At 53.9% G+C, this 13,119-nt stretch overlaps 2 protein-coding genes across 6 annotated transcripts; both read right to left on the minus strand.

The window, feature by feature from the left end:
• Window positions 1-4,817: 4,817 nt before the first annotated feature.
• TSTD1 (thiosulfate sulfurtransferase like domain containing 1) lies at window positions 4,818-6,215 on the minus strand. The gene is made up of 4 exons (XM_035009974.1): window positions 6,097-6,215; window positions 5,765-5,887; window positions 5,104-5,266; window positions 4,818-5,016 (listed from the first exon to the last, which is right to left on the minus strand). The coding sequence occupies exons 1-4, from the start codon at window positions 6,170-6,172 to the stop codon at window positions 4,965-4,967; spliced, it is 414 nt and encodes a 137-aa protein (XP_034865865.1). The 5' UTR covers window positions 6,173-6,215; the 3' UTR covers window positions 4,818-4,964.
• Window positions 6,216-6,439: 224 nt separating this feature from the next.
• On the minus strand, window positions 6,440-12,423 carry USF1 (upstream transcription factor 1). Of its 5 annotated transcripts, XM_035009970.1 has the most exons (12): window positions 12,320-12,423; window positions 11,562-11,757; window positions 10,341-10,433; window positions 9,909-9,958; window positions 9,397-9,512; window positions 8,943-9,044; window positions 8,505-8,700; window positions 8,171-8,258; window positions 7,976-8,034; window positions 7,759-7,853; window positions 7,385-7,513; window positions 6,440-7,195 (listed from the first exon to the last, which is right to left on the minus strand). In XM_035009970.1, the coding sequence occupies exons 3-12, from the start codon at window positions 10,346-10,348 to the stop codon at window positions 7,106-7,108; spliced, it is 933 nt and encodes a 310-aa protein (XP_034865861.1). In that variant the 5' UTR covers window positions 10,349-10,433; window positions 11,562-11,757; window positions 12,320-12,423; the 3' UTR covers window positions 6,440-7,105. The 5 variants fall into 5 exon arrangements, with proteins under 5 accessions (XP_034865861.1, XP_034865862.1, XP_034865864.1 ...); XM_035009971.1 differs by lacking the exon at window positions 11,562-11,757 and having other exon boundaries at window positions 12,320-12,413; XM_035009973.1 differs by lacking the exon at window positions 11,562-11,757 and having other exon boundaries at window positions 9,428-9,512; window positions 12,320-12,411.
• Window positions 12,424-13,119: the final 696 nt, after the last annotated feature.

Below are 13,119 nucleotides of genomic sequence, written 5' to 3' on the forward strand. Positions count from 1 at the left end.
TATTAATTTATTTGACAGAGAGAGACACAGCGAGAGAGGGAACAGAAGCAGGGGGAATGGGAAAGGGAGAAACAGGCTTCCTGCTGAGCAGGTACCCCTATGTGGGGCTAGATCCCAGGACCCTGGGATCATGACCTGAGCGGAAGGCAGACATTTAACAACTGAGCCACCCAGATGCCGCAAAGAGATGTCTTTTAACCCCCATTTTACAGATAGTTGGAATAGTTAAAGAGTAACTGGTGGTGACCACTAGGTAGCCTTTGCTACATACAAAAAATCATAACCTGCTACCTTTCATAAGTATTTTTCCCAACTCTCTCCCCTTGCATTTTTCTCCCTGAGAATTACTAAAGACCTCAACAAAAATTCCACATCTGCAGAAGTAACGCCTATAAGCCAGGTCCTGGTGGAGTTGTTGGCCATACAACAGTGAAATCAGCAAAGGTGAAGAGCCATTAAAGTTATAAGACAGCATGGTAACTGTACCTTATCCCCTGTTCTCCTGGTTTTCCTGTCCTTTATGGAAGCCAGTTATATAATATTATCTGGTTATTTTTCTCCCTTTTTCTTCAGTTTAAAAGCCCTCTGGATGAGGACAGCAAGTGTCCTGCCAAATACATTCTTCTAATTCTTGTGAAATTCAGAGTAATAACAAAAGAGACTGGAAGCTTCCCAAACAGGGGAAATGGTGAGCAAATGCCAGGGTCCGAAGGGAATGGAGTCTACTTAGGCCACTAAAGAAACCAGGCTGGCAGCGGCAGGCAGAGAATGAGAAGTTTGGAAAGGCAGGGTGACGCCAGATTCGGGCTACAGATTGCTTAAAAGGCCAGGCCAAGACATGTGCCTGGGCCACTAGGCAACAAGGACTTATTATAAATTATCAACTCTGATTGATAAGATAAAAATGTTATTTTTAAATTTTTTTTTTATGATTTTTAAGTTATCTCTACACCCAACGTCGGGCCCAAACTCACAACCCCGAGATCAAGAGTCACATGCTCCACCGACTGAGCCAGCCAGGCACGCCAAGAAATCAACTCTCTCTTTTTTTTAAGTAAGCTCTATGCCCATCGTTGGTCTTGAACTCACCACCCTGAGATCAGAAGCCACATGCTCTGCTGACTGAAACAGCCAGGCTCAGGCAGCGATGTTTCAAAAAGGCTGAAATTAGGGCGCCTGGGTGGCTCAGTTGGTTAAGCGACTGCTTTCGGCTCAGGTCATGATCCTGGAGTCCCGGGATTGAGTCCCACGTCGGGCTCCCTGCTCGGCAGGGAGTCTGCTTTGCCTTCTGACCCTATCCCATCGCATGTGTTCTCTCTCTCTCAAATAAAGAAATAAAATCTTAAAAAAAAAAAAAAAAGGCTGGAATTATACAATTCTGGAAGTTGGCAGGCTGGTGAGGCTCAACAAGCACCTGAGGAGAATTTGTGTTGTTCCTTTGGGGCACTGCTGGTCAGGGACTGCACAGCCGGTTCCTGCCTTGAGGAGCTCAAATCAACTGGGAGGGGTTAACAACAAAAATGTCCAGTGGTGGATATGACACGAGTAGATGGGCAACACAACCTGCTGCAGACGAAGTCTGGGAGAGGCAAGAGGCCAATGTAGTCTGGAAAGAAAGGCAGAGAAGGCAAGGGAACGATTGCTGGTAGACTTGGGCTCCCCAGCCTCAGCTGCCATAATAGCTACGAGGAAAGGGAAGAACTTTACAGGGCAAAGTAATGGGTTGGAACAGCTATCAAGATTATGAACCAAACAGTTAATGAGGGAGAAAGAGGAATGGTCTCTTTTTTTTTTAAAGATTTTTATTTATAGTCAAAAAGAGAAAGACATGTATCATATGATCTCACTGATATGAGGAATTCTTAATCGCAGGAAACAAACTGAGTGTTGTTGGAGTGGGGGGTGGGGTGGGAGGGATGGGGGGACTGGGTGATGGACACTGGGGAGGGTATGTGTCTGGTAAGCGCTGTGAATTGTGCAAGACTGTTGAATCTCAGATCTGTACCTCTGAAACAAATAATGCAATATATGTTAAGAAAAAAAAAAGAAGAAGAAGAAGGTAGCAGGAGGGGAAGAATGAAGCGGGGGAAATCGGAGGGGTAGACGAACCATGAGAGACGATGGACTCTGAAAAACAAACAGGGTTTTAGAGGGGAGGGGGGTGGGAAGATGGGTTAGTCTGGTGGCGGGTATTGAGGAGGGCACATTCTGCATGGAGCACTGGGTGTTGTGCACAAACAATGAATCATGGAACACTTCATCTAAAACTAATGTTGTAATGAATGGGGATTAACATAAGAATAAAAAAAAATTAAAAAAAAAATTTTTTTATTTATTTGACAGAGAGAGAGCCAGAGAGGGAACACAAGCATGGGGAGTGGGAGAGGGAGAAGCAGGCTCCTGGGTGAGCAGGGAGCCCAATGTGGGGCTCGATCCCAGGACCCTGGGATCATGACCTGAGCCGAAGGCAGACGCTTAACGACTGAGCCACCCAGGCGCCCCCTAGGAATGGTCTCTTAATCGATGATCAAGCCAGAGGGCACGGTCGGTCGTGTAGCAGGCCAGCTCGGTTTACCTCCAGGACCCTCTCTGACCCTCACTGGCTAAACAGAAGAAAGCGAATCATGTAGGTTGGCAGGCTAGGATGGAAGCTAAAAACCTAGTTTATGGTGATAGAAGAGAGAAAAGATTAAGGATGCGGCGCCTGGGTGGCTCAGTTGGTTCAGCCTCTGCTTTCGGCTCAGGTCATAAACCTGGGGTCCTGGCATTGAGCCCCCCCACAACCGCATCCAGCTCCCCGCTCAGCGGGGAGTCTGCTTCTCCCTCTTCCTCTGCCCCTCCCCCCATTCTGTTCTCTGTCTCTCTCAAATAAATAAATAAAATCTTAAAAACAAGAAAAGGGAAGATTAAGGATGGAACTGAATGGAAAGGGGCCCCAGAAAAATTCTGGGGATTTTAGAGTCCTAGATCTTATCAGGATGGTTGTTACAAGTGAGCATACAATTGTCAAAACTCAATGAACTGAACACTTAACTGTGCATTTTATTGTAGGAAAAGTATGCTTCCAAAAAAAGAAGAAAAGAAATGCTATAATCAAATTATAATACTTGAGGAGGGGGAAAAAAAAACTAGAACAGTTAAGATGCAAACAAAGAGGGAAATTAGACCCCAGGAAAAACTTGAACCAGTCTGAGAACCAAAGGGATGTGGGTATTTGAGGAAAGTACAGACACCTACTATTTGCCAAACCTTGGCATAGAATCACATATTTCGATTTATCTGCAGACCTAGCACTACCCAGCTAAGTTCACACAGTATTGTGCTGTGGTTCGCCCAGGGGGAGGATGGGAGAGCGGTGACAGAGGACCCGCACAGCCCAGGCCAACCGCAGATTTTGTGGTAGTGCAGGGTGGGCTGTGCCATAAAAGATGGGGGGGGGGGGGGCAGTCCTCCGGTCCAGGAGGCAGAAGGGGAGAGAAAGGCAAGGAATGCAAGCTATGTCTGAAGGGATTTCTCCAGAAACTTGAAAATTCAGAAAATTGGGTCCATCTGTGACCCAACTTTCTCTTTCACAAATAAAGGAATGGAATTTTATTTATTTATTTTTTTATTTGAAAGTAAGAATTTATTTATTTATTAAAGATTTTATTTGAAAGTAATCTCTACACCCAACATGGGGCTCGAACTTACAATCCCCAGATCCAGAGTTTCATGCACTACAGAATGAGCCAGCTGGGCACCTCAAGGAATAAAAGCTTCAAATACCAAACCTAAGAAGTCAGAGCTCTGATGTGAAAACATGTAAAAGGTCTGGAAAGATATGCATCGAACTATACCCCACACCAGAGGGAAGTTACATACCTACTGGGTAGTGTTGAATTTTGTCAGCAAGCATGTGCTTTCTCATTTTCTTTATCAATTAAATTCTGTTCAATCCAGTGTTGGATCAAAGAACAGTGTTGATAAAAACTAGGGCCTGTCTTTGGTGGCTCATACCTGCAAACTACGTTTGACACACCCGTGGGCATGAAGAGTGACATCCGTCACTCACTGCTGGGCACCGCCCTTTCGTGTGCTCAAGCCAGTGACAAAGTTTCAGGGAGGTGAGGTTGGGCTGGGGACCTGAAAGTCTGGGGCAAGAGCAGGCAAACCATGTCTAGAAAGGACTAGATAATAAAAATGTTAGGATCTGAAGGACACACAGTCCCTGTCACACTGTTCTGTCATTTTTGCACAAAAGCAGCCGTAGACAGTATGTAAAACAGTCGTGGCACAAGGCCAACCAAGCGAGGCCTGTCTGCTGACCTCCGCAGCAGTGGGCCTGCCTCCCGACTGCACATCAGATTCACTTCAAAGGCTCATAAAACCACTACCGAGGTCCCACCCCCAAGATTCCAAATCTGGGGGAGGGCCCAAACACTGTTTGTTTGTTTTTAGGTACCAGATGATTCTGGTGTGTATCCTGGGCTGAAAACAATTGTTCTAGGGGCGCCTGGGTGGCTCAGGTCACGATCTCAGGGTCCTGGGATCCAGCCCCACATCGGGCTCCCTGCTCATTGGGGAGTCTGCTTCTCCCTCTCACTCTCCTCTGTGCTCTTGTTTCTCTCTCAAATAAATAAATAAAATCTTTAAAAAAAATACGCACACACAATTGTTCTAGAAGGAGAATCATAGTCTCAGGAAACTGCTGGAGTTTTGGGGGTGGGAGTGGAGGGTGCAGGGTGGGGGACAGATGAATGGAGAAGGACCCAGGGCTGAAGTCTAGATTAAGATTAGGACTATGTGCAGTCCACCTGACAAATTAAGTGCTTCCAGTATTTTGATTAAATGCTCTTTATTGGATGCTTTTGCGTGCACAGCACTGTAAGGAGCTGCCCCAACCTGAGGAGTCAGCCCCTTCACCACCCTTAGTTAAGGCAGCCATGGGGGCGAGGGAGAGGGGCAATAAGTTAGCCTCCTTCTACCTAACCTTCTTTCTGGGACCATTCTCTATAGGCTCCTGCGAAGTTGCGAGCCCTGTGGAGACAAAGGGGGTGAGGAAGGACAGGCCCGGGAGGCAGTCCCCAGTCCCTCCCCAGCTAGCGCCCCACACCTTCCCCATACCCTGTGTATCCAAGGCCTTGGGCCAGCTGCGTGGCCTGCAAGCCCCGCTTGCCCATTTGACAGAAGAAAATGAGGTTCTCCTCTTCCAGCTTCGGCTTCTCGGCGGAGTACAAAGCCTGGAAAGCAGCGGGCTCCATCTGCAGGGCACTTTCCAGCTCAGACACTGGGAGGAGTCAAGGGGGTAGAATGGAAAGTCGGCAGTGGGCGATCTCAGGTTCAGACCGGGCCTGGAAGGACTGGATCTTGGGGCCCGGACAAATCTCCAGAGGGCCCCAAAACAACATACGGTGACCACTGCCCCTCCCCTCCAACCTCAAGGGCCAGACAGGCCCACCTGCGCAGGAAGGCAGCCAAATAGCTGAACGGGAGCCACCTCCCCAGCCTCGAGGAGGAGCGGCGGGGGGGTACCCAGCGGGGGTGGGGGGGAGATCAAGCGTAGAAAAGCGGGTCCGCCCCTTCCTCGCCGCCTGTAATCCGCTCGAACTGGAAGGGCCAGTTCCGCTGCCAGAATCCGCCTCCCACCAGCCCTTCTCCAGCAAGCTGGGGTGGGGGGCCTTAGAGGAATACAGAACCCCTGGACCGTGCCTTCCCCACGCCGCCCTAGGAGCCCCTCCTGGACGGCCTCTAGGCCACCCGCGCGGGCGTCCCCTCTGTCCCATACCCGGGATGTTGAGCGCCCCCGGGATGGTCCCCGCTGCCGCCTCCTCCCGAGATCTCACATCGATGAGCCGGGCCTGGCGCGAGGCCAGGAGCGAACGCAGTTCAGGGAGCGAGACCGTGGGCGCTGAGGAAGGAGGCACGAGAGCGCTGAGCGGAGCGGGCTGCCCGGCACCGCTGCGCGGCGCCCCTCCACCTGGCAGCGCCCCACCCGGGAGCGGGGGCGAGCGGACCTGAGCCACGCCCCTCCGCTACACCTCCTCCCGGGGGCTCCACGCGCTCCCAGGGGGGCCGCAGGGAGGACGGGACGAGGTCCCAGGTCTCTCCCCCAGCTACCTCCGGCCATGGTGCGCGCCGCCGCGGCCAGCCGCAGGAATGCGGCCCCGGGCCGCCCGCCGGGGGCCCGCAGCATCTCCCCCGCCCTCGCGGAGCCGGAGCCGGAACCGGAAGCGAAGGCACCGCCTCCCGCACCGCCCCCGCAGCACCTGTTCGCTGATGCCCAGCGCCGGGCGGGCAAACTGGTCTGGCCTAGGAACTGGGACTCAGGGTAAGGAACACAGGAGCAGCACCCCACCCTGACCTTGGCCCAACCCTTACTGGGCAAAGTGCAATGCGCCTCCCTCCCTCCTGCCCCGGGGCCCGCAAAAGGAAAACCAGGTGACAACAGTGGCTCTGAACGTTTTATCTTTAAAAAAAAAAAAAAAAAAAAGTAAAGAAAGAAAGAAAAAGGGAAGGAAAAACCATCCCCACAAGGGGAAGGCCCCACGTGGGCCCGTCTGTTGTTCTCCCTGGCACCAGAGACTTCTGCACAGGCCTTAGCTCCTTGTCGGCTGATCTCTTCCTGCGGCAGCAGCCACTCACTGCTAGGTATCCTGTTCCCCACTTGTCGCTAAAGCCTGATCCCCAGAGTCCCCGAGTGCACATCTGAGCTCCGGGGTAAGGAAGAACCAGGGGCAGCGCCAGAGCCCTGGGGCAAGCCAGCGCCTGGCTTGTGAGCAGACCCTCTGCTGGCCCTCTCAGCAAGCACGGGGCAAGCCCCCACGTTGCCTGGGTCCGGTATCCAGCACGGAGACAGCACATGCATCTGCAAGAGCACAGGGGCCCGGGGGGGCTGCGCGGTGGAGCCGGGCCAGGCTGTCAGCACGCACCCAAGGGTGTGTTTCACACGACCGCAGGTGGCTCTGTCACAGGGCCTTGGGTCAAAGCCACGCCTTCTCAGCTCCCCCTGGTCCCCCGCCAGAAGCGGGCAGTGAAGGAAAGGGGCACGGGGTTAGCCTGTTGCTCCTGGGCTATGTGCAGTTCTCAGAAAGGGGAGGTAGGGCCCAAAGCCCCCAAGTCCCCACAGTTAATTGCTGTCATTCTTGATGACAACCTCGACTCCGTGGTGCCGCAGCTGAGCTCGGAGCAGCAGGTTCTTGTTTTTCAGATCTTCCACCTGGCATGGAAAGGAGGCCGTGGAGAGAGTGAGCAGACACGCTGGCACGGCCAGATCCCGCACCGTATTCACACATCCGCTAGTGAGGGGAAAAAGATGACGCCCCCTCTATGGAAACCAGAGGCGGGCGTCCCTCACTGGCTCACTGGCCATGGAGTTGAGGAGGGATGGAATGAGGAGGGGTCTGACCTGCTGTCGAAGCACATCATTGTCCAGCTGCAGCTGGTCAAGCCCCTGCAGTTCTTCAGACAACCGGTGGTTACTCTGTCGAAGCTCCTGGATATAATCACAGGCTTTGGACAGAATTCCACCTTTACTCTGCAAGAGAAGGCCAACGAAATGAGGACTAAAATAGGTGACACCTGGCTTGCCTTCCCAAAGCACACACTTTGGACCTCCTTTTCCCCTAAGGGTAAAATGTGGTAGAACAATTCACAAGGATACAGGAACCTCAGAGAAAGATAAGCAAAGATTACTGCCGTGTGTGCCCTCTACCATTTCTGGAAACAATACCAGGAGACAGAATTCAGGCATCCTGCCCACTACCAGGGTCTTGCCATGACCTGGCCAGATTTGGTGCTCTCCATGGAGCAGTCTGGGATGATCTTGGACAGCTGCACAATCCAGTTGTTAATCTTGTCTCGGCGGCGGCGTTCCACTGCGGGCCAAAAGGGAGGACAAGGTGACTCAGTGAGAACTCAACCACAGGCCCTGTAGAACCACCTAAGCTCTCCCGCTCAGACACCACCAGTGTCCCCAATCCCACCAAATAATACCTACCTTCATTATGCTGAGCCCTGCGCTTCTCATCCCGAGTCGTCCTGGGAGCTTCTGACTTCCTGACAACAGAGCCCAGGGTGGCCAGAGTAAGGGAAGGATAAAAAAGTAAGATTGGAGGTTGGGGTACGGATTGACACAGGACTTGGCAGGGACCAAGACCACCATGGCAACTGAGAAGAACCGGGGCCTACTCACGGGGAATAAGGGTGAGTCCTGGGGGCAATGGAGCGCTGGCTTCCCCCCTGCAACACTTCTTGTGGTGACATCATCACAAAGAACTGTCCTGTGAAGATGCAGGGTAGGTTGTGTCAGGACATGGGACTTAGGAACCTCATCAAGCTCGGAGGCCAAGGTCCTAGGCGCCTTCTCTAAAAAGGGAGGCTACTTCCTCCTGCTGGAGGGGCAGCCCCAGACTCAGTGCTGCCCAGGTCTTAGGGGGCATTGAGGGGTCATGGGAAAGGCCCACCGCCCCCAGCCATGTCCCACGGCCGATCCTAGCCCCTCCGGCCGGCACCCTCACACAGCTCACCAGTGCCGGGAGGGGTCGCCTGCCCCAGCAGTGCCTCCGAGCCCTGGGTGGTAACGACAGCTGCTGCACTCCCCGATGTGGCACCCCCGGCCCCATCTCCCACTGCAGTGCTGGGGAAGTAAGTATAGTGCGTCTCGGCGGCTGTCCCCTCTGCGTCAACCGCATCATCACTGGTGAATGCACCCTGGATCACCGCCTGGGAAGGGCAACAACAGGACAGAGTCCAGTGACAGTCAGCTACTTCCCACTGAGCTACTCTGCAGCTTCTATCCCTGGGGGGGAAGGAGGGAGAAACAGCCAGAAAGGGAAAACCTAGTGCGTTGAGACAAGGCAGCCCCAGATGCCTCACGCCACCCCCAGCTCCACCCCCATCTCACGGGTTCAGCTTCATCTTACTCCTCGCTGCTCCAGTCCCCTCCCCAGCCCAGGCCCTGGCACCTGGGTCATGGATTGAGTGGCAGGATAGCCACTGATGGCGCCAGTCCCCTCAGTCTGGCCATCCAGCTGCCCCTCAGACACCTGGATCACCCTGTACATCACCTAGAAGCAGGGAGGAAAGGGAAAGGTGGGGAGAGAGAATACAAGAGTCAACGCTGGGGACCCCGGGCCTCTCATAAAGCTTCTCTCGGATAGAGCCCTGAAACAAGAGTGCTTCAGAGACAAAGCTTCAGCAATCCCCCCTCTGTCCCCAGAGGTTTCAGCCTAGCCCCTACCCCACGGCACCCCACCCCAATCTCTACTCCAAACCTCCTCCCCCAGCCCCTCCCCCAGCCCCTCAGGAGTCCACATCTTCACTGCCTCCTCCAAGCCAGGTCTCCCCCCTGACAGGCTCATTACCTCCCTCAACCCCAACCCCAGGTAACACCTGCAGGCAGCTGGCCCCCTCCCTTACCTGGCCCCCATTCTCAGTTCGGAAGACGTACTTGACGTTGGGATCAGGGAAGGTGGCAGCTGACTGGATGCTGGCAATAGCCACACTGGTTGGGTCCTCCCCAGTTGCCACTGCTCCTGGATTAAAAGAGCAAAGGAAAAGTCTGCGACTTACTGCCTTTCTCCCTCTGTTCCACCTGCATGTCATTTATTTTTTTATTTTATTTTATTTTTTTTTAAAGATTTTATTTATTTATTTGACAGAGAGAGACACAGCAAGAGAGGGAACACCAGCAGGGTGAGGGGGAGAGGGAGAAGCAGGCTTCCCGCGGAGCAGGGAGCCCGATGCGGGGCTCGATCCCAGGACCCTGGGATCGTGACCTGAGCCGAAGGCAGACGCTTAACGACTGAGCCACCCAGGCGCCCCCACCTGCATGTCATTTAGAAGGACCAGGGTGCACAGGAGATGCGCCCATGGGGGAGGGGGAGAGGCCAGGCTGGGCTCCTGGTCTCAGGTCTGTTTCGACCACTCACCCTCCTGAATCTGCACTGTCCCCTCTTCCGCTTCAGCTGTTTTCTGCTGCCTGTTTGTGACAGGACAAAAGAAAGAAAAAGGGAAGAAGGGAATAAAAAGCTCACTGACCCAGTAACATACGGCTTCCAAGCTCAATGGCATCCCCGATAGATGCTGGGTTAGGTTAGAATAACAGCAGCTAGTATTTACTGCGTGCATAGCACTGAACTAAGCACTTAACACACGTTATTATTTAATACTAAGAACAGCACAATGGGGTAAGTAGCACTACTTGCATTTTGTAGATGAGAAACCAGATCACGCAGCTAGTAAGTGATGGAGCTGAAACCGGAATCTAGGTCTACCTGACTCGGGAGCCAGCGGTCTTAGCCATTCTGCCTTCTCCCAGGCCTCCCATCTCCCGCCCCAGACCCTACCTCTTCTTCACTCACCCCTTCATCTCTCTGTAAGGCGGCACATCCGAGGAGCTGGTCCTTCTTTGGAAGTCTTCGTATCTCCTGCCTCACAGGCCTGAGTGCTAAGTCCTGATAGAAATCAGGGAGTTTGCAGTGAGTCCAGGAAACTGAATAGCCTCTGTTTCAAGAAGCTAGGTTCCATGAAGACTCAGCCAAGAACATAATCCAATCAATCCACAGAGGACAGTCCGTTTCTTCCATTCTGATACTGAGAAGTGGGCTACGGTGGTTGAAAAAGTAACTCTACAGATAGTGTTCCTCCGCCCTCCATTATCGCTCCAAGTCATGGTGGAGAGAGGATGATTATACTTAAAGACTGAGACACAACAATATCTGGATGGATCATGACCGAAGTTATCATGACGGGCCACTACTTCGGGATTAGGAGGGCCATGTTTAGGCCGCCACTACCCAAAACACAGGGCCATGAACACTACTGCCTCTTCCAGCTTCTGAGCCACATACTGTACCAAAAAATTTCTGTTCTCAAATCTAGGAAGGGGAAAACTCCGTGAACCATAAGGACATACTCGGCCCTTGGGCCTCACTCTACTTGGCCCCTTGGGCTCCTGCTTTGGGGTGTCCAGATTTATGTCATTTGTTAAAGACCCTCAAGTCCAAGTGTATCATTTTCAAGTCCCTCCCCTATTTTCTTCACCAAGCCTTCCCTAGAACAACACAGTTGCTAAAATGTTGCCATGACAACTCCAAAATCAACTGAACCTCAGCAAGAAGGGAAAAAACTCCAGGCTCAAGGTTCGGAAGGAGAGACAATGGAAAAGGAACTCATTTGCAAGGTGTCCGCTTTAGGACCCTGACACCCAGCCAGAGGGCAGGGAAAACAAAGAGCTGAGGAGACAAATGCCTCCAGAAAGATACAGCTCCATGTACAAAGCAACAAAATTATCCCCGCACGAACGGGTAAGATTTTGGTCAAGTCTCTACCCATAAGGTCCCCCAAACCTTCCTATCTAAGGAAAAAACTTCAACGGATGAGCCCTGGAAAGTCCGCATCGAAGCAAAGTGTTGACCAAAAAAAACCCAAAAACACCAAAACCCAAAAAACAAACAAAAAAATAAAGAAAAAAGGAAAAAAAAAAAAAAAGAACTGAAAGTGAAACTGTCCGGAGGAAGTAACGCTGCAAGAAGATCCCAGTCCCTAAGGGGAAGTAGCACCAGCGTGTCGGTACCACCTACCTGTCCATCCTCAAACCTACGAAGGGCCCCTGCGAGGCTTCTGCGCTGACTGCAGGAGGAGGCGATGGAAGAGACGGCAGGGCACAGGAGGCGTCTCTATCGCCCACAGCTGTCAGCCAGGGGCAGCCTCTGAGGACACCCAGCAACCGGGTCGGGCTGCTTATTCAAATCTTAGTTGGACATCCGGAAGCATTTCCTGGGCATTAGGGGATGCGACACGGAAACGCGGACAGGATGTTGTGGCGTGCGCGCGCGGGCCAGGAGGGCCCAGCAAGAGCCCCTGCTACGTCTGGACACAAAGGGGGAAATCACCAAGTCCCGGGAGAAGTCCGGCGCCCCGACCTTGCCCGAGAAGGCGGCGTCTCCCCGCAGGCCCCGCAGCCGGCAGGCGCGAGCCCGCGAGCCCGGGAGCCCGGGAGCCCGCGAGCCCGGGAGCCCGGGCGGCCGCCGCCGCGCTCGGCCCGCGCCCCGCGCTGCGCACGGCGGCCAGGAAAGGGCGCGGGGCTCGGCGGGCCCGCGGGCCCGGTCCGCGGCCGGCAGCGCAGGAGGGCGGGGACGCGCGCGCTCGGGGGCGGGGAGTGCGCTCGGCCCACAAAGGGGGGCGGGAGAGAAAGCAGCGGGCACGGCCCCCTCCCTCAAAACAAAGGCTTCCTTCCCGGGAGGTCCGCCACCTGAACACGGGAAGGAAATCAAGGCTGCCCTGCCTGCCGGCCCACCCAGCCTCCAGACCCCCGACTCGCGTCCGGTCCCGAACTCACCGGCCGAGGCCGCCGAGGCCGCCGATCTCGCCAGACCGTGTTCTCCCTCTCCGGACTCGGAGAGCTCCATGGACAGCTGCTCATGCGCACTCCCGGCCTGCGGCCATGTTGGTGAGGGGCGGAAGTGCCTCTCTCGGCCCGCCCAGCCTCCTCAGCCCCTGAGCCGCCCCGCTTCCGGTCTTTCCCGCTTGATGAGGCTGGAAGGTGCGGATGGGTGGGGATGTCGCCGGGGCGGAGACGAAGGAACTTCCTGGGATCCGCGGAGAGTGACACTGAAGTCTTTGTCGCTCTCGGCAAGAACGGGAGAGAGACCACTAATGTGTGCTACCATCTTTCTGCCGGACAGGGCGTTTCTAGGGGGAGAAGGGAGCGAGGCAGGCGTAGATCAAAGGGAAGGAAGTCGGACGGAGGCGCCATCTTTAACAAGGGCCACTTGGGAGGCCATCTTGGATCAGGGCCCTCTTCTGGGGTCCACTGGAGAGGAGGACAGTTACGGGTGTACTCTTTTGTATTCGCGTCAGCAGTTACTCACCCAAAGACCCCCAGGGCTTCGAGCTTTGGGGAGGCTTTCAGCTGCCGTGAGAAGGATCTTGATTCCTGTTCCTCTCAGTTGAGACCTACCCTTACTGGATCTGGAGCAGTGTGGTGAGATGAGGAGAGTTTAGCCTCTGGAGCCAGACGAACTCGGGTCTCAAACCTGCCGCCCTCACTGCTTACCTCTGAGATCTTTGGCAAGCCTTTGACTCAATCAACCTCCCTAACCTCATTTTACAGGTCTCCCATCTGTAAAGTGGAGATAC

This window comes from Mirounga leonina, unplaced genomic scaffold, assembly GCF_011800145.1.
Source record: "Mirounga leonina isolate KUSES-001 unplaced genomic scaffold, KU_Mleo_1.0 Mir_154, whole genome shotgun sequence".
NCBI classification, from domain to species: domain Eukaryota; kingdom Metazoa; phylum Chordata; class Mammalia; order Carnivora; family Phocidae; genus Mirounga; species Mirounga leonina.